The sequence below is a fragment of the Stegostoma tigrinum genome, chromosome 23 (assembly GCF_030684315.1).
Source record: "Stegostoma tigrinum isolate sSteTig4 chromosome 23, sSteTig4.hap1, whole genome shotgun sequence".
NCBI lineage: Eukaryota > Metazoa > Chordata > Chondrichthyes > Orectolobiformes > Stegostomatidae > Stegostoma > Stegostoma tigrinum.
This window is the reverse complement of record NC_081376.1, coordinates 18035421-18060153: the sequence shown is the minus strand read 5'-3', so window position 1 is coordinate 18060153 and position 24733 is coordinate 18035421. Positions and strand designations below refer to the sequence as shown.

General features: G+C 43.2%; 1 protein-coding gene across 3 annotated transcripts in view; it reads left to right on the top strand.

Moving 5' to 3' along the window:
• The window catches only part of LOC125462539 (MICAL-like protein 2), an 88003-nt gene that overhangs the window by 13403 nt on the left and 49867 nt on the right, over positions 1-24733 (top strand). For all 3 annotated transcript variants that reach the window (XM_048552678.2, XM_048552680.2, XM_048552679.2), the window contains exons 2-5: positions 3615-3663; positions 18239-18380; positions 23285-23430; positions 24530-24672. In XM_048552678.2, coding sequence (XP_048408635.2) covers positions 3615-3663; positions 18239-18380; positions 23285-23430; positions 24530-24672 — 480 coding nt within the window. The remainder of the gene's footprint in view (positions 1-3614; positions 3664-18238; positions 18381-23284; positions 23431-24529; positions 24673-24733) is intronic.

Genomic DNA, 24733 nt, shown 5'->3' with positions numbered 1-24733 from the left:
ACAGGATTTCAGTAAAGTGTAATGACAGTTGTGTGAAATTTCTAATAATACCGTCCCACTAAAACAACACTCAATTATTATCAATTCAATTACTGATTCTGACCTGCCATGTATTGTGGGGATATTGGAGGCAGTCATTAGAATAATGTGTTATTGGTGATGGGGGTAACATCTTTAGGTGGTGAATTAAGGTTCTCTCACCATGTGTATTTGCTGAAGTGTGTTTGTTCTTAAAGAAAGAACTTGTATTTATATAGAATCAGTCAGGATCTTGAAATGCCCCAAAGTGCTTTACAGCCAGTTAATTACCTTCTGCAATGTAATTGCTCATCCTTTGAGCAGCAGTTGACTCCAGTATCTAACTTGGAGCGCTGCCCTTTTGTGGATGTGCCCCTCCCTGTTTGGTCTCCTGCTCCACAGAGTAATTCTGATGTTTCTACTAAGTAGGAGAGACAATGGCACAACGGACTTGGGATCACCGACACTCTCTGTGAAGGTCAACTGTATGCTGAATGCAGTGGAGCTGGAGCTGGAATTACCTGGTGGTGATGCATTTGTGAATGATATGCTCTGCTACATGCTGTAATAGGATAATCTGTTTTACTTCAGTATTGACTTGTGTGTGTCATGGTTCTAATTGTATAATGTGGTTTAATTCAAAAAAATTATCTGCTCAGACACCCAAGAGCAATTGATGTATTACTTATTGAGGCTGGGTATTAACTTCTAATTCCAAAACTGTGCTGCTGTGTGTATACTGTCTCTCATCTTGTCCTGTTTAACCATGATTCCTCTGACCACCCACTCAGATTGGATCCCAGCTCAGCAATGTCACAAATTCAGAATTCTTAACCTTGCATTCAAGTCCCTTCAAGGCCTGCCCCTTCTGACCTCCCTTATCCTCTGAAGCTGTAAAGCCTCTGGGAATCTTTGCATTCCTCCATTTCTGGTTCTGTTGTGTGGCCCTGGCTTTCGTTACTTGTTACTGAAGACCCTGCCTTCAGTCTTACAGGCCCTCCCCTCTAGAATTCCTTCCCAGAAACCTTTCCACCTTTTCCTTTGTAAACTTTTTAAATCAAGAACTTGTCCACTTGTTCTATTCTCTTTTCATTTTTAAAATTCACTTTTATATTTGCCGTTAGGATTTGGATATTGTTGGTAAGGTTCCAGCCCTAATTGTCCTTGAGGTGGTGTGGTGTGTTGCTGCTTTGAACAACTGCAATCCATGTGGGAGAGAACCACCCACAGCACTGCAGGGAGGAAGCTCAGGAGTGACAGTGAAGGAATAGCAATGCTGTCCCAAATCCGAATGGTGTGTGACAGAGGGGGGATCTTGCAGCTGGTGGTGTTTCTATGCATCTTGTCCTTCTCAGTAGTAGATGTCATGGTTTTCAAAGGTGCTGTTGAAGGAGCCTTAGTGAGTTTCTGCAATGAAATTTATTATTTGTAGATTAGGTGGGTTGTTGGGCACTGTGTCTGGGTGGGATGCTGTGAGGATCGGTGTGGACTTGTTGGGCTGAAGGGCCTGTTTCCACACGGTTGGGATTCTATGAATCCTATGAAAAAAAAGTTCCCATTCTTCTGGTGGTGCTTCCAGTGGATATTTAAGGTAGTGGATGGGTTCTGTTAACTACATTACCTAACAAATTGCTGGAGACTGAGTACAGGCTTTACAATTGTTTTATTCAAGTGCCAAAGGGAGAGATTTTCCTGAAATAAACACTGAAGTGAACTCTGACTCATACTTAAACGTTGAGTATCTTTATACCATAAGCATCTAATTATCCAAATTCCAATCTTACTTCATACGGACAAAAGAACAGAAGTGTCCATTCCAGGTTACGGACACCAGTCAGGAAATAGTTAATTTTTATCCTAGCTGTTCCTGCCTCTCCCTCCCTTATCTTGTCTCTCTTTCTTTCTCTGTTTCTCTTTATCTCTCTCTGTCAGTCTCTCTCTCTCTTTCTCTCTTTCTTTCTCTGTCTTTCTGTGTGTTTGTCTATCTCTCTTTGTTTCTCTCCAAGGCCTTCTTAGAATGCTTTTATTAATATTACCTTCTATTTAAACATGTGCCTACAGAATTCCTGCTAACTCTAGCCTGTGGGAGGTATTGTGTCAGGTTGTCTTTCATGCTTTCCACAGTTTGGACATTGACAATTCCACTTTATGTATTTCAACCAGCTCTACCTGCCCATTGTTGCTGGCACCTATGTGTGTAAACACACTGAATAGTTATACATGGACATGATCAACTACTTGTATTGAAACTCTTTGCTCTACATGGTAATACAATATCTCCCATCGCCCACGTATGTGATTTTCTCCTGCAGTGAGACAAGGGGAGGAATTGAGTGAGATGGAATTGGCTGGCACATTGTTAGTATTGTTACAAGAGGTGGTGAGATGTCCTGAGAGAGTGAGTAGGAAGCACAGAGGGTAGGAAGAGTTAGTAGTTTGGGGGGAATGGGGGGAGTGAGAACCATTGATGAAAGATGCTGTGTGCAATGGTGAGACTGCTAAAGGTTAGCCTTGGTGGGAGATGGGGACAGCAACAGAGTTAGAGTAACATGAAGGAGCAGAGAGAAGATGGTGGCTGTTGCCCTTGCAGAACACAAAGCACAGCTCAACATTGCTCCAGACTGTGGAAATTTTTTTTCCTTTATTCATTTATAGGATGTGGGCATCACTGGATGGCAAATGGCAGTGACTGGGCTGGCAACATCAGACCAGGCTGACAGGGTCTGGTGCCATGGTCTCCTTTGGTGGCCCTAAAGCAAGAGGACAGCCCTTCTCTTCACTACCCCATCGAAAGGACTCCCAGATTCCTGTCCATGAACTGGGATGCCTGTTTGCCTCTGCTGGCCGTGTCTGGTGGAAATCTTCATCTGCTCATTGTCAGTTGTTGGAAAAAAAAACCCATTTGGTTCACTCATGCTCTTTAGGGAAGGAAATCTTCTTTCGATACCTGGTCTGGCAACTGCAACCGCTGTAATGTGGTTGACTCTTAACTGTCCTCTGGGCAATTAGGGATGGGCAGACAATGCCGATCTAGCCAGTCTGCCCATATTCTATGAATGAATTCTTTAAAAAACTCAAATTGTGAAAGGCAGTTCCTGGTGCCAGTATTTGAATGGTGCACAGCTGAGATTTAAATATGGCACTGGTGGCATTGACGCTAGAGTGGTAAGCACTTTTACTGCAGCTGAGCACAAGGTAGCATGAGAGTGGCGCAGTAGAGTTGTGGTGCATTCCTAGTGAGGCGAGCACCATGGAACTGTAAAAGTAAACTCACCAGGGCTCACAGAGAGAAAGCTCCCATGAAACTCCCTGAAATTGGGGCTGAATTTTCCTGAAATGTGGTTATGTTTTAATTACCAATAGTAACTTGTTATTCCAGGCCTCAAACAATTAATTAAGTTTTGAATTTCTCAACTGCCATGTTGGGATTTTGTGTTTGTGCTTCTGGGTTTTTAGTTTAATAGAATAACCTTCTGCTTCTGCGCTTGTCCTTTGGTGATTTAAATTTGGCGACTGTAAAGTGACTTGGTGATATTTTAACTTGTGTTGGTGGCTATAAACATAACCTATTTATTTGTTTTCTGTTTCAATTGCAGAGATTTTGATTCTCTTAAGAAAGAAAATGTCTATGAAAATAATAAGTTGGTAAGTAGCACTCTGTGAGACAGAAAAAAACCCTTCTTGTTAAATTTCCTTTCATGGTTAGTTTAATGTTAGATGCTGGGTGGATACATTTGTGGTAATGAAACGCGTACAGAATGGCTCTGCACATTTCCACAGCAATGTTAATCCAGGCTTCTACCGGTTGTATTGAATGTAGAAAACCTGTGACAATATTAGCAGAGGAGCAGTGATACTTATGATACCCTGGCCAGCATTCTTCCCACAAACACCAAGGACAGATATACTGCTGCTTGCGGGACCTCAGGCACGGCAATTTATCCTCACTCAGGATCTCATGGGAGAGCTGTGAAATTTTGTGACATTTCTGCTGCTGACATTTGCAGAGCTGTGTTAGCATACTCACTGTCTACTGATTCTTGATTTGGTTACAACCAGCAGCTCCGTAAGGCTCCAAAGCTGCTGCTTGTTTTGTGTGCACCTTGCCTTTGAGAGAACACACCATTAGAATTCGGTTTTATTGTTGCACGTAGTCGAGTATAGGGAAACATGAGTACTGCGGAAAGTGTACGCAGTCTCCATTTCTGGTGCCATCTTAGGTGCAAAGGTGCTTAGGTACAAAATCTTACGTATAAATGAGAGAAAAATAAAGAATTACAGCCTTCTAAAACAGAGAAAGACAAAGATAAAAGTGGATGGAGTAGATGAGTCTACACTGTGTGTGTACACAATGTTGAGACTCTGCCTGCCAATTAGTCTGCTTCAGGTTTGCAAGCCTTGCACAAAGAAACCAGCGGTGATGCCAGCTTCATTACTTACAAAATGTGCCTCACTTTGTTAAATCAACTAACCCAAACTAACCAATAACAAGTGATTATTTATTAGACTGTTATCATTAACATGACCCAACTAGGCAGTTTTTCAGAGAGGCAAATATCTTGCAGGGCAATATGTCACTGCCCTCATCATAGAACATTACAGCACAGTACAGGCCCTTTGGCCCTCGATGTTGTGCCGACCTGTCATGCCGATCTGAAGCCCATCTAACCTGCACTATTCCATGTACGTCCATATGCTTATCCAATGATGACTTAAATGTACCTAAAGTTGGCGAATCTACTACCGTTGCAGGCAAAGCATTCCATTCCCTTACTACTCTCCGAGTAAAGAAACCACCTCTGACATCTGTCCTATATCTTTCACCCCTCAATTTAAAGCTATGCCCCCTCGTGCTCGCCATCACCATCCCAGGAAAAAGGCTCTCCCTATCCACCCTTTCTAACCGTCTGATTATTTTATATGTTTCAATTAAGTCACCTCTCAACCTTCTTCTCTCTAATGAAAACAGCCTCAATTCCCTCAGTCTTTCCTCGTCATAGAGACACAGAGTCTTACAGCATGGAAACAGGCTCCTTGGACCAATGGGTCTATGCCAATCATGTTTCCTAAACTGAACTAGTCTTACTTGCCTGTTCTTGGCACATATCCCCCTAAATCTTCCCATTTACATGCCTGTACAAATATCTTTTAAACATTGTAACTGCATCTACCTCTATGTTTTGGATGATTCAAATGTGGATCTCATAATAGCTACTCCACTGTTGTTTTAACATGTTAATTCATTAAGTGGGAACACGTAAATTAGATTTTAGGAGACAGTTGTTTCAATCGATAGGCACTGTGATGGGAAGGTGGATCCTTCTTCAAGATATGCAGGGGGATCAAGTAGGATTTTTAACAAAGATTTCTTTTGTAAAACATAGCATTTTCAAAAGCAGTAATTTTCTTTTGTTAAGAACTTTGAGCAGTTTGTGATTAAATAAGCCATGAGTGAGGTTTATGAATTGATGCCTGGATTTTACAGGGCAGGGACATGGATTTCTTGATTCCCCTATCCATTCCCAAATTCTCTACTTAGGAAGTTGGTTATGAACTGACCAGCAACTCACTGCCAGTGTCTGAATTAGCAGAGAATGATGCTCCAGCCTCTTGGTCTCACAGTGCAGAGAGCAATGGATCCTGGATTCAAATGAGTCTGAGGATTCTTGGGCTAGGCGTGTTCAGGCACCCTGGGGCAGGAAGGTTGGTGGAGGTTGTGTCGGGGGGGGGCGCAGATTTTGGAGACCAGGTAGGGGGACACCAAGATGTGGGGGGGGATATCATCTTGTGGGGCTAGTAGTACCCTATTACACACAGGGTACCTGCCAAACGATGCACTCCACTCTTCCGATCTGCTTATTTGCGTCAAATGCAGATTTTCCACTCTTCCCCACTTAGTATTAGCTGTAAGGAGAGGTTGAACAAACTGTATCAGTCCGCTTGGGAACCCTGCAGCCCAATGGTATCAATGTGGTCTTCACCAGCTTCAAAATCTCCCCTTCCCCCACCGCATCACAAAACCAGCTCAGTTCGTCCCCTTCCCCCACTGCACCACACAACCAGCCCAGCTCTTCCCCTCCCCCCACTGCATCCCAAAACCAGTCCAACCTGTCTCTGCCTCCCTAACCTGTTCTTCCTCTCACCCATCCCTTCCTCCCACCCCAAGCCGCACCTCCATTTCCTACCTACTAACCTCATCCCACCTCCTTGACCTGTCCATCTTCCCTGGACTGACCTATCCCCTCCCTACCTCCCCACCTATACTCTCCTCTCCACCTATCTTCTTTTCTCTCCATCTTCAGTCCTCCTCCCCCTCTCTCCTTATTTATTCCAGAACCCTCACCCCATCCCCCTCTCTGATGAAGGGTCGAGGCCCGAAATGTCAGCTTTTGTGCTCCTGAGATGCTGCTTGGCCTGCTGTGTTCATCCAGCTTCACACTTTATTATCTTAGGTTGAACAAACTGGATGGTTTTCGCTGGTGTGTCAGAGGCTGAGGGCACACGTATGGCTTGAATATTCTGAGCTTTTTTCTGAGGGTGGAAATGTCAAATACTAGGAGCGTGGGCTTAAGGTGAGAGAGGGAAAGTTTGAAGAAGATATTCGAGGCAATTTCTTTACACAGAGGATGGTTGGTGCCTGGAACATGCTGCCAGGGATGGAGGTAGAAGCAGTTACGATGGCAACATTTACGAGACATTTGGATACGAACTGCATGTGGGCAGATGGGGTAATTTAGAATGGTATCATGGTCAGCACAGACCCAGAGCCTGTTTCTGTGCTGTACTGTTCTATGTATTAGCCTTTATCATTAGAAAAAATGATAGACTTAAGGAATGTTGTGCTTTTGTTACACAGGGCATTCGTGAGATCATGTCTTGAATATTTTGTACAGTCTTGGTCTCCTTATTTAAGGAAGGATGTAAATACTTTGGTGGCAGCTGTGGTCCAGAAGATATTTATTAGATTGGTTCCTGGACTTTACGTGCTTCTTATCAGAAAAGATTGTACAAGGTTTTCACTAGAGTTCAGAAGTCTGAGGGTGTTTTGATTTAAGCTTATGTGATTCTGCATGGCTTTGACAAGGTGAATGTGGAAAGGAATTTTTATTTTTGTGCATGAATTATGAAACACTGTTCAAAAATTAAATGTTGCCTTTTTAGTACAGAATGATTTTCTCAGAGATGTGTGACTTTGTGGCGCTCTGTCCCAGAGGTCAGTAGAGGCGGAGTATTTGAATACTTTGAAGGTAGAGGTGGATTGGTTCTTGTTCGGCAGGGGAAGTGGTGGTTATCATTGATGGATGGGAATGTGGAATTTGGAGTTGAACCAGATCAGCCATGATCTTACTGAATGGTGAAGCAGGCTTGCGAGCCAAATGGCCACATAAAGGCATCGAATCATACAATTCTGTAACATGAAAGTTGGCCCTTCAGCCCATCAGATCCACATCAGTCATCAAGCACCTGTCTACTCTTTCTCCAACCTTGTATGTTATGGCACTTCAAGTGATCGTCTAAACACTTATTAAATAATGTGATAGTCCCACCTCTACTGCCCTTTCAGGCCCTGTGTTCCAGATATCCACCACTTTTTGGTTGAAGGATTCTTTCTTAAATCCCCTCTAACATACCTGTTTTTTTACCTTAAAACTATGCTTTCTGAACACTGATCCCCCTTCTTATCTACCCTATCTCAGCCCATTATAATGTTGAGCACCACAATCAGGTACCCTGGAAATATCCTGATGAATCTCCTCTGCGCTGTCTCTAGTGCAATCATACTTTTCTTGTAGTGTGCTGACCAGAACTGCATGCAATGCTCCAGTTGTGGTTTAACTAACTTTATATACAGCTCCAGCGTAACCTCCTGGCTTTTGTATTCAATGCACTGTCTAATAAAGGCAAGAATCCCATTTATCTTTGTGAAATTCTGATCCACCTTCAATGTTCTGTGGATGTTCACACCAAGATCTGTTTGATCCTCTGTCTTCCTGTGGTCCTACCATTCATTGTGCACTCCCTTGCCATCTAGTCCTCCCGAAATGCATCACTTCACATTTTTCAGGCGTAAATTCCCATTTCCACCATTCAGCCCAACTGACCAGCTTGCCTGCTTCTGCTCTTAACCTGCATGTTTGTACGTTCACTCCATCTGCGTGGCAGAAATACTTTGGAAAGTTTTAGGGTGATGTTCATTGCGTGCTGGGAGTTAATGCTCTGTTCAAGCAGAATCCATATCTTTGTGAAAATGCACAACAACCTGTTTGACAGATATTTTGCCTGATTGTTTTATTGCATAACTGTGGGTTGAACTTTGCTTTCAATCCCTTTTACAGTTTTATTGATATAACGACTTAGCAAGTAAATGAAAAGCAGCTGTCCGATAGCTTTCTTGATCCTATCTGGACTACTGTGTGCTTTTCCAGTCACCTCAGCACAGGAAGTATATCACTGCCCTTGGCTCCAGCATTGAAGATGATTCTAAGCACCAGGAATTTGAGCCACAATAAAGAAAAATGAATGCCTGTTTTGGAAGAAGAGTGTAACGCTCAATGTTGGTTTAATTCAGCTCTGCAGAGTAAAATGGAGTATAAAATAACAACAAACCATTAGTTTGCTCCAGTCTGTATGGTAGGAGTTGTTGGTCACACATGGAGACTGCAAAAACACATCAGGGGAGTCAGAAGCCAGATTACCTCATGGGACAAGTCAAGGATGGTTTTGGAAACAAATGGGTACAAGAAAACTTCAAAATCAAACATCTCGCGGCAGAGAAGCAGGGACTGCAACCATTTTTATGAGAGCTCCGCCTTTTTGCGAAGCTATATGGTTGGTAAAGTCGTAGCGTCTTACAGCATGGAAATAGACCCTTCGGTCCAACTCACCCATGCCGACCATTGGTTTGCCAAACTAAACTAGTCCCACTTGTCTGTGCTTGGCCTATATCCATCTAAACCTTTCCTATTCACGTGCCTGTCCAAATGTCATTTAAATATTGTAACTACACCTGCATCTACCACTTCCTCTGGCAGTTCATTCCACATACAAATCACCCGCTGTGTGAAAAAGTTACCTTTCAGGTCCCTTTTAAATCTTTCTCCTCTCACCTTAAAATTATGCCCTCTATTGAAATCCCCTGCAAAAGACTTTTGCTATTCACCTTATCTGCACCCTCCCCCAGAATTTTATGAACCTCTATAAGGTCGCCCCTCAACCTCCTATGCTCCAGCTATCCAGACCCTCCTAATAATTCAAACCATCCAGTCCTGGCAATGTCCTGGTATATCTTCTCTGAGCCCTCTCCAATTTCACAATAACCGGAATTATGTACCTGAAGCCCTGGGTCTCTCTGTTCAACAACACTCCTCAGGGCCCTACCATTAATTGTGTAAGCTCTCCCCTTGCTTGTTTTACCAAAATGCATTGCATCACATTTATGTAAATTAATCTCCACCTGCCACTCCTCAGCCCATTGGCCCAATTGATCAAGATTCCTTTGGACTCTCAGGTAACCTTCTTCACTGTCCACTATACCACCAGTTCTGGTGTCATCTGAAAACTTACTAGCCATGCTTCTTATATTCTCATCCAAATTGTTGACAAACAGCAGTGGACGCAGCATTGATCCCTGAGGAACGCCGCTGGTCACAGGCCTCCAGTCCAAAAAATAAACCATCCACCACCACCCTCTGTGTTCTACCATCAAGCCAATTTTGTATCCATTTGGCAAGGTCTCCCTGAATCCCATGTGATCTAACTTTACTAACCAGTCTACTATGCCGAACCTTCTCAAAGGCTTTGCTGAAGTCATGTAGACAATGAATACAAGGAGGAATATGTGGGACATCAGGTCTGGGTGAGAGTTGAAGGGGGTGGGGGCTAGAGGAACTACTAAAGTTTAAAAGGACTGGGACAAAGATCCAGAAAACCGAGCCGGGCGTTCTAAATAGTCTGCCTTATCCCTTGCCCACCTCCATGGTCTGATCAGGATCTGCTTCTGAAGTCAGCAGACCGCACCTTCCCAGAATAAACATAAGGTCTAACCAGGTCTTTTGAATCAAAGTGAATCTGCTGAGGTGTGAAATTTTCTGACTCAATTAACCAGTCTTGGTAGCAAAACAAAACTTAGTATGCAAATTCCCTCTCTGCCCTCTCAAATGTCTCTTTCTGTGTTCTAAGTCATAAACAGAGGCTCAGGAATGCTCCAGTTCATTACAGTTTGTGCTCTGTGCGTTGTTGCAATAGTGACCTAATTCTGTGGCGCTGTGGTTAACCCTCTCATCTCAGTCAGAAAACTGGCAAGTTCAAGTTACTCTCCAGAGAATTGTTCACAATTCCAAGTTAGCACTTGCACATTGGGGAATGCTGCAGTACTGGATGTGCTGTCTTATGGATAAGACCTCTCAGGTTGATGTCAAAGATCCCGAAGCACTATGTTGAAGATGAACAGGGGAGTTCTCCCTGGTGCCCTGCCTCACATTGATCCTTCAACCAACAAACAAAACAAAAGCTTTGCTCATTTAGTGCAAGACAGTAGACCGTCAGTAACTGTGCAATAGAGAACAAAATAAGTTTCAAATGCGTCTTTCATAATTCGGATCTTGTATAATGAAACTTAGCTTCACGTCTCAGCTTCCAGAACTGGTTTTGCTGGTTAATTAGATAGGGTCGATCCACCAGCCTTGGTTGCATGTTCCTGAATACACGTGGCTTTGTTTGGGGAAGAGAGTTTTAGATTTCTATCATCTTTTAATTGAGGAAGTGCTTCCTAATACACCACCTCTTAATAGCCTCGTGCTAATTTTCATGGTTTTTTTTTGTCAGAGGCAGTCAGCGTTTCAGTGTAAGCTTATTGGCCCTAATTTCTTTGAAAACATTTTTCATCACTTGATCTTCTGACCAGGGTTAATGGATGCAGTGCAGCCATTAAGCTTCTGGGTTTTAGGAACATAGGAACAGGAAAAGGCCATTCAGCCTGTTGAGTCTGCCCCCATTCGTGATGCTACTTCAGTGAATGCTACCAGTTATAACAGGGAAGAGGTACAGTGTGTTAGTTGTGCCTTTCATAATCTCGTGTCTAAAAGGCTTTGTAACCAGATATTTTTCTTTGCTCATGTAATTTGAGCTTTGCAGATATTGCCTAACCCTAACAGTTTTTGAAGTTGGCAGTGAGTTGCTGCCTTGAACTGTTGCAGTCTGTGCAGTGTAAGCACCCACAATGCTGTTAGGAAGGGAGTTCCAGGATTTTAACCTGGCATCAATAAAAGAACAGTAACAGAGTTTCAAGTCAGGAGGTTGTGTGACCTGGAGGGAAACTTGCAGTTGGTGGATTGCCCATGGATCTGCTCCCTTGTCCTTCTTGGTAGTGGAGATGGCAGGTTTGGAATGTGCTGCGAAAGGGATTTCCGAATTGCCAGAGTTCATTTTGTAGATGGTACACATGGCTGCCTCCCTATGTTCCTGGTGGAAGGGGTAAATGTTTAAGGTATTAATGAACTTTTTTTGAGGTATTATCATGACAGTGGTGCAGGAAATGTTGCAAGCATTTTCACACAGCAAGATCCCTCAAACTGCAAAGAGCTAGCCTGAGGTGCCATCAGTGTCCTGCACAAAATGCCAATGGGCCCTTGTGTGGAATATTCTCCGCAGTTTATGGGTATTTCAGCTTTGCACAGCACTGCGGGGATTCACACTCTCTCTTGTTGTGAATTTTGCACCCTATAATCCTCCAGCTTTGAGGCATCTAAGAAAAGGGGCAGATTCCTCTGTACTGAATGTAAACAAGTGAATGGTTAATTACATGAAAAATTATATTCGAAAGTTAAGTTAAGGAAATAAACTGGGTGTTTGTAACACGATTTCTAAGCATGTTAATCCACTTCCATTCCACCTTGTGACTGATTACAATCAGTATTGCCTCAAGAGTGTTTGCTGACACTGAACATCTGAAAGAGAAAGTGCTGCATATTGCATTGATAAACACAACACATCAAACTCTTTTGATAATTTCAGTGCTCATCAAGGAAACTCCAAATACCTAGCTCACTCTACATTTTTCTAATTCCTATGTTTTTACCAATTCGGTAAACAGTGCTCCTTAGCTGATTGACTGATTGAAATAGATAAATTCTGTCACGTACTGAGCCTGCAAATGGAAAGCACAGAGCTTTCCTGAAACCGAAAGTAAACTTCATAACAGACTTTGAACCAGCAAGCGTTGACTTCAGATCTTGTCAGATCCCAACACATAGTCATGGCTGTTGCACAACATGAGGGAAATTGTGCAAGTTCAGAGCTTGTATTCGAATCCCTATGTCTCCTCGCATTCACTGCTATGCATGCCTGAAACAACCCAAGGAACAATATTTGGTGAAGGAAGATGTGGTCAACTTTGTCAAAAGCTGCAGGAGGTTGTTGAATGATAACGCACCATGGTTACAGTTATGGAGAATGCTGATAATGAATTGTGGGTATTTAGAATTGCATGTATCACACAGCACAGAAAACTGCTATTTGGCCAACTATTTCAGATAGGGATTAATGCTCTGGATGAGTCCCTCCCACCCTACTTAGTCGTATCAGCACACCTTTCTACTCCTTGTCCCTCGTCCCTATTCAGCTGTCCACCTGAGCTATTGGAATGGTTTGGTTCGATTGACAGCAATGGAAAGGAACAGAATAAACTGCAAGAGGGGCAGTTATTGCAGGCATGTCTTGAATTCTGAGGTTTAAGTTTCCAGTACTGGAGAAAGATTGGGAGAGATTTTAGGTCAAGAATGAGTCCAGTCACAACCCTTTGAAGTGAGGAAATGGTGGCAAATGATAATGCCATTGCACTAATAAGTTAGAAGCCCAGGCTAATGTTTTGGGACATGGATTCCAAACCCAATTTTTTAATTGATTGTAAATAATATTTGGAATTAATGGCTAGTCTCAGTGATGGTGACTGTAACAACTATAAGTGATTGTTGAAGAAACCACCCACCTCACTTAGCTACCTTTAAAGAAAGAAATCTGCCATTGCTAGCTATTCTGGCTTAAATATTTCTCCAAATACACGCTCTTAACTGCCCTCTGAAATGGCCTAGCAAGCCAGTCAGTTTCAATAATTTTTTAGGGATGTTAGCCTTGCCAGTGATGCCATGTTCCAAGAAAGAATAAAGGGAAATGAATGGCTCGTTAATATAGCCCTTTAAACTGTGGTACTAAAGATGAGATGTGGACATTCTGATAGTTACAGCTTTCAAACAGGCAAGGGTCACGTAAGATAATAAAATGTGAGGCTGGATGAACACAGCAGGCCAAGCAGCATCTCAGGAGCACAAAAGCTGACGTTTCGGGCCTAGACCCTTCATCAGATGAAGGGTCTAGGCCCGAAACGTCAGCTTTTGTGCTCCTGAGATGCTGCTTGGCCTGCTGTGTTCATCCAACCTCACATTTTATTATCTTGGAATCTCCAGCATCTGCAGTTCCCATTATCAAGGGTCACGTAAGCACTGGTTTGGAAATTTGACACTTGGACAATGCTGTCCCATTGGAAAAATGTTGCTTAACTTTCCCCTGGCCTTCTGACTTCCTTAGCATTTGGCTGGAGTTCTGTTTTATTGAATCTGGAGCTCAGAGGAAAAATGTTTCTCCACTTCCAGCATACTTCTGAAAGACCTTTATCAAGTCTCCACACCAGAGAGTGAACTCTCGGGGCAGATTATCTATCCTTGCCTCTCAGTTCTTAAGGTAGATTACTTTTGATTTAGCTGAAAGGAGCCAACTTGGTATCAATCTGGAGTTGAGATGTTCCAGGCTGGGCATGACCATTGTTACAATTTCATTACGTTGTTAGAGCATTCTGAGTAAGTAAGTGAGTAATTGAGACTGCATAGATTTGGCCTAAAGGTCATGTGTTTTTTAGGTGATCTTCTAGGTGTATAGGCGAAACCTAGACCCCAAAGGTTAGTGTCAAGAGTAAAGGTACGCATGATGTCCTCAGGAACTGATGGTGGTCTTTTTACCTTGTCACACTTGCTGTACTAAGTCATGAAGATTTGTTTTGTGAAGAGTAAGGGCTTGCCTCTGAGCACTACAAGTTGCAAATATGATGACCCTTAAACAGTGTTTCACTAGTTTGAATTGCAATCACTGTCTTACAGACATCAGTTGAATAATTCCTCAAAGTGAGCAGCTCATTCTCCTTGCTCCAGGCTGAGCCATTCATATTCTTATCATTTAGCTTTGCCTGTCTCTTGTCCAGTTTCTAAGTAAATATCCTCATTGAACTGGCCAAACAGGGACCTTGAACTGTACATCAATGAGTCATTGTTGGGGTTAACACTGACTTCTGCCCAGCCCAACCCCAGGCTGATATGCTGCATTCATTTTCTTGAAGGACGACAATGTATAGTTTTACGTTTGGAAACGTAAACAAGCCTGTGACGTACTACATGTATGTTCTTTAACCATCCATCAATCCCTTTTCTTTCTGAATCCATCGTGTGGGTCTTCTCAAATGCACTATTTTGTCTTCATTCACCTCTCCAGAAATGCACAGCACTTCATTCACTTCAAAAACAATTTTAAAAAGTGATGCTTGTGTGTTACAAAGGACAAAAACAAGGAAGTTGTGGTGAACCTTCACAAAACACTGGTTTGGATGCAACTGCAGTATTGTGACCTTGTGTTGGGTACTACACTTGAGATAAAGGGCGTGGAGATGTTGGAGAGAGTGGAGAAAGGGTTTCTGACAATTGTTCCATGGACCTGGGTGGATAGTGAAGCTGGGGCTGGTCTCTTGCGAGAACAGAAAGGAGACGTAGGAGAGATGTTAAAAGTCATTTCAGGTCAGGACAGAGACAGCAACTATTTAGTGGAAGGACCAAGAATCAGATAATATTGCTTGAAGGTGTCTGACAAAAGAAACATAAGTGACATGCACAAAATTTTTATGACACAGTGAGAGTTTAGATTTGGAAATGCATTGCCTCAGGTAGTGGTGGGGGCAGAGTCAGTGTTATTTCAAAGGGATTTTAATAACTATCTAAAAAGAGAAAATTTGCGAGTTGTAGGTAAAGGTAAATTGGGCTATTTGAATAATTCTCGGAGAGACCTGGCATGGACAAATGGATTAAATTGCCTCCTTGTAGTGTTAGCACTTTATGGTCTGATACAAATTCAGCTCATAATACAGTTTTTAACATTACAAAAATGGGTACAAGTCCTTCTAGATTACAAAATTATAGCTTTCTTTTTAGCATTGGTAGTTTATGAAAACAAATGCCCAAAGAAAAATGGGAACTTTTCATTTATTAGATTGAAATGCATGCTGGGAATATATGAAATTTGATAAGTGATGAATTTTATGCTTCCATAAATATTTGTTAAGTCTGAGCAGCATGATTGGCAAATGAAGTTTTCCAACATCATTATAAAAGCACCCTAGATAATCACAATATTAATTAAACTGCATATTAAAGTAAGTACAATTTTGTTATTAATTTTTTACTGTACTAGAGGTGACAATTACTCTGAGTTCGTCAGTGTGGAGTCAGGAGACACTTCAATGTGTACTGTCTGTCAGTGCAAAGGGAACACTTCTGGCAGAGTTCTGAATTGAGCTTTGTAAATCAATTACTTTCTTTGTTCCCTATTTTTAAATAACTCACTTGGATTTAGAAATGAAATTTCACTCTTTAATCTTTAGTGGCCTCTTTGCCTCAGTCGCTAGTTAAAATATAATAGGGAACATAAATTGGAATGTATAAATATCGCTCGTCTTCGGCCAGTGAATCTTGGACTGTGATGGTGCAGTGACTCAGGTGGAGAGTATGTTGCCTGCTGGGGACACTACAGAGCAGGAAGTAATGTTCCTGTCCCCGGGTCAGTTAGTTAACTGGCCATCAACTGGGATGGAGTGTGTACCCTGGGATACTGGGGAGCAGGTGTAGGAACTCACACAGCACTTCACGAGGGGTGCCAAGGGAGGGGCATTTTACTGCATAGGAGTTGTTTTACTGTGGGTGCTGGGGAGTGAGTATTCCATTTGGTGAGTGAGTAGTTTATGTGCTGGGGACAGGTGTAGTTTACAGTGAGTTGCTGGGAAGGAGGTAAACAGTGGGATTTGCTGGGAAGGGGCTAGTTCACTGGGAGTTGCTGGGAGGTGGGTAGTTCACATGGGGTTGCTGGGAAGAGGATAAACAGTGGGTTTGCTCAGGGAATGGGTGGTTCACTGGGAGGGAGGTTGCTGTGAGAAGTGTTTTATTCTAGGGTGTTCTGGGGGAGAGATGCCAGAGTGCCAATCAAGGTTTTGCAGTGTCTAGCATTCCCTAGTCCTGTTATTTCTATTACAGACCTCAGCAAGAGCCCAGTATTGGAACCATTTATATCCAATCACCAACATGGACCTGTGCTCACCCAGCAGTATAGCTGTGTCTGTGGTTGGTAGAAAACCTTTCCATTTCAAACTTTCCTGTACGCATGGCAGAGCTCTCTCACCTCTACTCTTCAAATGAGATTGGCAAAGGGAGGTGGGAGATGGTAGTGGAAGAGGAATCTCCTCCTAAAGGTGATGGAAGAAAGCTGATCCCCGTTCTGATTGGAGAGCTGCTATGATGCATCCTCTTCTTGTTCCTGCCCGGCTGTTGACTGACTTGTTGTGCATTTTCCATATTTATTCGCCATAACCAACTGCAGCAGCCATGTTAGCGACTGGAAATCAGTGGCAATAATGTGTTTGAAACTACTTTTATCACTGGAATCCTTCAGCTTCATGTCTTCTTGAGCTGGGTAATTTGGTTCAAAGTAGTAGAACATTCTGTTAACCTCTTACAGTGGAAGCTGGTGCCATTTTTGTGCAATGTAAGAGCATTACATTTTAATTAACTGCGTTTCCTTCCATTTTCAGCAGGACCTTAAATTATTCCAGAGCAGTTTTCAGCTCATGGAGTATTTTTGAAGCTTAGTCAAACACTGTTGTAATGTAGGAGACCTGGGAACCAATTTGAATGCAGAAAGCTCCAACAACCAGAGTGTGATAATGGGCAGATAATCTTTCTAGTTACATTGGCTGACGGATAAATATTAGCCTGGATAACAGGAGAAATCACTGGCCTTCGTAAGAAGGACTCCGTTTTTTCGAAGAATTACCATCGAACCTCAATTTTGGTACTTCTGACAGTGCAGCACCTCTCTCATGGAATATCAAATCTTGATTTCTGCTGCTTTAAAGCAGCATTTTCCCAGAGGGTTTGGGATCTCACCATATGGTGTCCTTGCTGGGAGCCAGATCTGAGGAAGTTATTTTCCTGTAGTCCACCCAGAGGGCTTGCGTCTATAGATTCCAGGCAGCTCCACCACAGCGATGTGCACTGCTGAGGGAGTTAGAAAACTTGAAGGATATGATTAAAATTCAAGTTTAGGGTTGAGTCTCTCAGTGGAGGTGAACTCCTCCACCACCATCACCATTCCCCCGAACACTGCTGTACCCCATCCTGGTGTCAACATTTGCCTATTGCCTGTGACAGGGTTAGGGTTAGCTGCTGGCAGCTCCCTCTTTTGAGGATGAAGCCTCCTACTTTGGTGGCTCCCTCAGAATTCAGCGAGACCTGCTCTGCCAGTGAACAGATGTGCCTCTAACCGGGAGCCCTAATTTCCAGTACATCTCCATGCACTAGGCAGGAGGCCCACATCCTGCCTGTCTCTGAGAGACTTCTCAGACAGAGGAATGCATCTGAAGGGTTCAAGGGATATGAAGGGGATGGCAGGATTAGGGTATGAGCTGGATGATCAATCATGATCATAGTGAATGGCAGAGCAGCCTCAAGAGGTCGAATGGCTTTCTGCTCATATTTTCATAATTTCTGTGTTTCTTGGCACCACTCTCTTGTCAGCCCCACCTCCATGAGGCTGGGAAAATTCAACGCCCACTCCCTTCTGTTTCTGACCCTGACAGGAGAATCCACAATGTCACAGCTGACAGCTGAAAACTTTGGAAGAGAACTTTCTCATTTTGTGAGAATCTCTTTCTCCCACCTCAACTTGCTTGAGAATTTTTTGGATTTAAAGGTGTTTGCTGGGCAGCTTTATTTATTTATTTATTTATTTGCAACTGCCTTGTTGCTAAGGTTTCTAAAGGAAATACTTTTGAAGGACCAAGCACTTCCTGTAGCTCTAAGCGGTTAGGACGCAGACTTTGCAAAACTGTCTCCTGAACTTTTGTTCTCGGTTTTAGGCATTCCAGGTGGCAGAGGAGGAGCTGGGAATCCCAGCGTTGCTGGATGCAGAGGACATGGTGGCACTGAGAGTCCCAGACAGACTGAGCATCCTGACCTATGTCTCGCAGTATTACAATTACTTCACAGGCCGGTCACCAAGTGAGTAACCTCCTTTGTGGTAGTACATCTGATGTGATTGATTGAAGTTGCTTAAACTGTGCTATAGGTGGAGTGCCTCCAATCCAAGCCCAAGTAAATCAGTTTGGGGTCACCCTCCATTTTGTTCATAGGAAGCCAGCTGATTTGATGGGGTTTAGGGGTGTTCCTTTTTAACTCTCTCCTGCCAAGCAAGAAACAATTGGGAAGATGGTTTCAGTCCCTTAAGTCCCATTTTGCATGCTCGCTGACACTCATCGACTCCCTGTTACTGCAACAGCTCGATTTTACCATCTTTAATCTGTTCTTTAATTCACCATGGCCTCACCCCTCCCTCCCTGCTCCATCCCTATAACTCGCCAAGAACTTGACCTCTGCTCTTCCCACTCTGGCATCTTGAGTTTCCCTGGGTTTAATTGCTTTGCCATTCATGGTCATGCTTTCAGCTGCTTGGATCAAGCTCTCAAATCCATCTCTGTGCCCTTCCTTCCCTGTGCCCCTCTATCTTTGTGCCCCTCCATAATTTGATTTAGTGTCAGTTTTTACTCGGTAACATTCCCAGTGAAGCAACTTGGGAATTCTACTACTTTAAATATGATAACAGATGATAAAGTTCCCCAATACAATCATACCAATTGATCTGAATGAGAGGTATATGACATACGAGGCACCTCAATGGCATTTTAACCTATTCCTGAGTAAAATATGCATGGAGAAGCAAGTGAATCTCTCTGAATAAAAACTTTCCCTCGATGAGGACAAAGCTCCACTTGACTCCTCCAGCGAAGCCTGGGAGTGTGCTGCTTTGAGTGCCAACCTGAGCAGATTTGCTTCTCAGTCCTGCTATAACCTGTCATCCTCCCCCGCTTCCTCTCCGCCTCCTCGGTTTGATTTGGTGTCGGGGGCTTTCTCAGTGATGGGACCTGAACCAAAGTTGGCCTTCCCTGGAACCCATCTGACCACATCGCAACGGTTTTTTCTTGAATAAAAGACTTGTGTCAGTAGAATTGAGTCCAATAGTTAAAATCTGCCAATTGTGCAATGAATGCTTCAGCATCTAATACCCATTGTTTTGAGGAGGACTTATATTTGGACTGTGTCTGTGGCTGTTTAGGCCACTTGACTCTTGTTTTGTTTTATTCCAACTCCTCGAGTAGGAAATGTTTCGAACACAAGGGTGAATTGCTGTGACCCCTTTGCCCACCATCATTTCTGGCTATAATTTCTGTTCTTCCATCCCCTCCTCACAGTTTCCCTGCCTCCTGTTAACAGACACTGACGACCTCATTCCTCAACAATTCTTCACATTGTCCAATGATTGCTAGATACCAGACCTCTTGCCCTTTTTGCACTCAAGTCCAATTCTCAGGAAGACAATGGCCACCTCAAAAGCATATACTAAACTTATCAAATGAAAGGAATTGTATTTTTACAGCACCTTTCAAATTGTCAGGACACCTGAAAGTACTTTACAGCCAATGAAGTATATTTTTCAAATGTAGTATTCATTGGCAGCTATGTTTTCTACATTGGAATGTGCTTCAGCAAGTTGGCATCATTAACAAAGTGATGATGACCAGACAGTCTGGTCTTTGTAGTGTTGTTTGAGGGAAAAGTATTTTCCGGGAAACCAAGGAGAGCTCCCTTGCTCATCTTTAGATATTGATATGGCATCTTTTATACGGTCAGATTCTGCTCAATCCTGTCTATCAGGATGGAGGGGGCATGTTTCAGAGTGATGGCAGGCCTTCTGTTCATCTAAGCACTGTCATTTTCTTCACACCGGCCTATTGTAAGGACGTCTATAAAACCCAGCAGTGTTTCTCTCCGAGGTCATTTAGCCTTATTCTGTCTGCTGTCGTGGGCCACTGGCTTCCAATTTTTTTTGTAAGAATTAAATCAAACGTAAAGACATTCTAAATCCATCATGAAGTTATGGCCTGCTTGGGGTGAGTGAAAGCCTGGGGTGAGGGAGACAGGTTTCGGGGGAGCGGGTGGGGGGACGGTTCTCCTCACTGTGTAACTATGGCAACAAATGACTCATTGGGATGTGAGTATTGCATGTCGGGACTCGTTTGGCTCAACATCCCATCAGTTTCAATGTCAAAGGGAACAGTTCGTTTCCAAGTATGTACATGGTTGTGCTGGGCCGCTGTGTTTGATGCAGATGGTGTTTGAATAGATCAGAGAATTTAAAATTGCATGGGTTTTAGGGTTTCCAACAATAATCTCTTTAATGCCCTTTCCACTTATAGTCCTGCTTGTTGCACTGAATGGTCCCTTTATGATTGCAGCATGGCCACATATTTACATCTCAAAGTGACTTATGTGTGGCTCATTTGTCCCTTGGGCTTCATAGCTGCACATTCACATGGTTTAGGGGCAACATCGATTGTCATTCACTCCAGAATTGGAGGCTGATCTCCAAGAGAGAACTGTCAATGAATTCAGGGAGAACATTCATTAACTTGTATGTGTTTGTCATTTTCTTTGAAAACCTGGTTTAAAAAGGAATTGGGTTGAGAGGCAGTCCTAGATTAACTCAATTGAAAACAGATTTGTTCGCTCTCTAACCAGCCATGAGAAGGCTGTACGTTTGGAGGGTGAATAATGGCTGGAATGTGGGGGTGGGTTTGATGACTGCTTTGTGACAGTTGGTCCAAAACGTCCAGAGGAACCCCAACCAGAGTTGGCAACTCGAATGGTTTTCCTGGCTGTGTCCTATTGTAGGCAGGAAGCAGAGGTAAGGGTGTGTGGACTGGATTGGTATCAGAAGTGCTTCTTATCTGGAAAATACACCTTCAAAGTGGCCAAGTACAGCACCATAGCTTTTGGCGCTTGCCTTGTTCAAGTGGCTATTCAATTTACATTTGGGATGTGGGCATAGATGCCAAAGTAGACAATCATTGCCTGCCTTTAGCTCCTTTGAGAGGTGCTACTGAGCTGTCTTCATGAATTATTGCAGTCTATGTGGTTAAAGTCCTCCCACAGTGTCGTTGGGAAGTTCTAAGATTCTGACTGTGACAATGAAGGACTGACACTGCAAAATAGTTAATGCTCATTGTAAAACCCCAGATGTTCAGTGTCAACAAAGAATGCAATAATGAAGCATCGCCACCAAGTTCACATCATGTAGCAATCACCGGCAAACAACTTGCCTAAAAGTAGCCTGATCTTTGCTCAAAAAAAACGAAAGAAGTGGATGCTGGAAATCAGAAACTAAAACAAAAACATAAATTGCTGGAACAACTCAGCAGGTCTGGTGGCATCTATGGAGAAAAAACAGAGTTGACATTTTAGGTCCAGTGATCCTTCTTCAGAACTTTGCTCTTTCACTTTAGGCCCCACATTAAGTGACATGCTACACTGCACTGAACTTGTTTCCCCAGCTTGTAAGGGCATGTTTCCCCAGCATATGAGCTGTGTGGCATGTGAAAACCAGTTTGATGATTAGTATGAATAAGAATTGGGATGCAATAGTGAGATCATCCCACAGTGGGAACAGGGTAGACAGTCTGCTGCCATTCCCTTTTGTTGCTATTTTTCAAATACGTCTATGTTCAGCACCCTTTGCCATAACATTGCAGCAAGTCTGAGAACAGGCTGGTGGTCAACTGGTGTGTATGCCCCACTGAGTTTCCCCCCAACCCTCTTTACTCATCCCTTTCCCTTGTGCAAAATGATGAAGGTGTTTTTTGTTTAATCACGCATAGGATGTGGGCGATTCTGGCAAAGCTGCACTTATTGCTTGTCCCTCATAACTATAAGAAGGTAGAATTGCTTCTGATTGTCTTTACAACTGTCTGGCTTGAAGAAAGAAAGAGTTAGATTTTAAAAGTGCATTTGCATGTCCCAGTGTGCCTTTAGACCAATGCCAGACTTGAAGTATAATCGTTAATGTCATGTAGAAAAAATGCCATGGAGAGCAATGATTGTATCATCTTTTTAGCGATGTTGGTTAAGGAGTAAATATTGGCAGGAACACAGTAGAAATTTCCCTTATTTCTTCCTCTTGCTCTTCTTAGTATGCAGGTAGAGCAAGTGATGAGGAAAGCAGATAGAACATTATCACTTATTGCAAAGGGAATGAAATACAAAAGTAGGGATGTTTTACGACCATTGTACAGGGTGGTGTGAGATCACATCTGGAATATGACGCAACAAGTTTTTGTTTCCTTATTTAAGGGAAAATATAAATGCTTTCTAAATATAAATGAGGCAGCAGGTTAATATTTCTTCCAAAAATTAGCACCTTCAGTAGGATCACCCTCCCTCAGCAAGACACTGGAACCTTGAGAATGGCACAGGGAGATAGCTGTTCTGCCGGTTCTGCACTGAAGAGCCCTCTGCAGCACAGCAGGTGTAAAGTTCCACGCTTCCTGTGAGGGAGATTGTGGATGTTCTGTTTTAAATTCTGTGGGCGGCGGTGGCTGGCCAGCATTTACTGCCCTCCCTAGTTGCCCTTGAGTTGGTGGTGGTGTGCTGCCTTCTTGAACCACTGCAGTCCACATGCTGTAGGAAGACCCACAATGCCATTAGGGCGGGAATTCCAGGATTTTGACGCAGCCGCAGTGAAGGAACAGTGATATATTTCCAAGTCAGGATGGTTAGTGGCCTGGAGAGGAACTTGGAGGGGGTGGTGTTCCCATGTATCTGCTGCTCTTGTCCTTCTGGATTGAAGTGGTCATGGGTTTGGAAGGTGCAGTCTGAGGATCTTTGGTGAATTTCTGCACAGCATCTTGTAGATGGTACACACTGCTGCTACTAAGCATCGGTGGTGGATGGAGTAGATATGGTGCCAATCAAGCGGGCTGCTTTGTCCTGAATTCTGTCAAGCTTCTTCAATCATCCAGGGAAGTGGGAAGTATTCCATTGGGCCATCTTAACATCTGCTTTCTGTTTTGCAGTTGGTGGTATGGCTCACATCAAGAGATCAGCTCCTGATTCGGGTGAGGAGCCTGTGCGGAAGAAGTCAACTCCTGAGACCAAACCTAAAGTGCCCAAGAACGCGGGGACTCCCACTGCTGTGCCAGCCTCTAAGGATGCACCAACGGTATGGTGTAGCCTCTGCTTTGAGAATCAACTGGTAGAATACATTTTCTTTCAACTAATTAAAAAAATCATATTGGAAACTCTCAGCAGCATTTTTGGAGTGAGAAAGTTAACTTTGCTTTTCTGGAGAATTGGAAAAGTGTAGAGAAATGTGAGAAAAGTGAAGCAGATACAGAGACACAGGAAGTGGGGATGGGAGGATGATGTGAAAGGGAAGACCTGCGTCTATTTGGAGAACAGAAACTGGTGAAAATTCAACTATTCCCTTTCAACTTCTTCAGTTCTCTGCCAAAGGCAGGGATTATTTGCTGATCCATGGCAAAGTACCATTATTAATTTTTCTTTATTCATAAATAGGATGAGAATGTTGCTGGCTAGGCAGCATTTATTGTCCATCCCTAATTGCCCAGAGGGAAGTTCAGAATCGACCACACTGCTGTTGGTCTGGATCATATGTAGGCCAGACCAGGGAAGAACATTAGCAAACCAGCTGGGTTTTTCCAACAATGGATTCATGGTCATCATTAGACTCGCAATTCCAGATATTTTATTGAATTCAGATTCCATGACCTGCCATGGTGGGATTTGAACCTGGAGTCCCCAGAACATTATCTGGGTCTCTGGATTAACAGTCCAACAATAATACCACTAGGCTATTGCTTCGCATATGACTGAGTTTGAGTGACTAAGTCAAACTGGGATACCAAATCCCATGCTGTTGGTTTGATCTGATCGACAGGCAAGTCTTCCAGCCGACTGAGCTAACTAGCTCCCCCACACTCATCCCCTTTACACTTACTCATTTTTTCACTTACCATCTCTGTTTTTAGGCTATTGTACTGTTATTCATTCTGCCAGGCTGTATTCCCCTCCACACTATTACATTGTACTAGTGAGAGAGTGATAATCACACACTGGGCTGCTCCATTCAAGGTCAACCAGCTGCCTATCTTGGAGGTGTGCCACCTGAGAAATGATGATTGCATCCGGCTGCTGTGGCACATTGGCACAACAATCGTTGTAGGACTTTTGTGACCCACTCTTGGTTTGATGGGGACATGAGAGCAAAGTAATTGTACACTTTTCCCTCCTTCTTCCAGAATAAAACTCCTGTTGCCAATGCTGGTGACAGATCCAATAAGTCGGGGACTTTATCCAGTAGCTGTGCCATCTGCAAAAAAAACGTGCTGTTGGTTCAGCGGTACTTAGTAGACGGGAAACTCTATCACAGGAACTGTTTCAGGTGAGATACAGGACTGAATGTGTTGCCTTTGCCTTCAGCTGTTGATGTCCGAAGCTCTGCA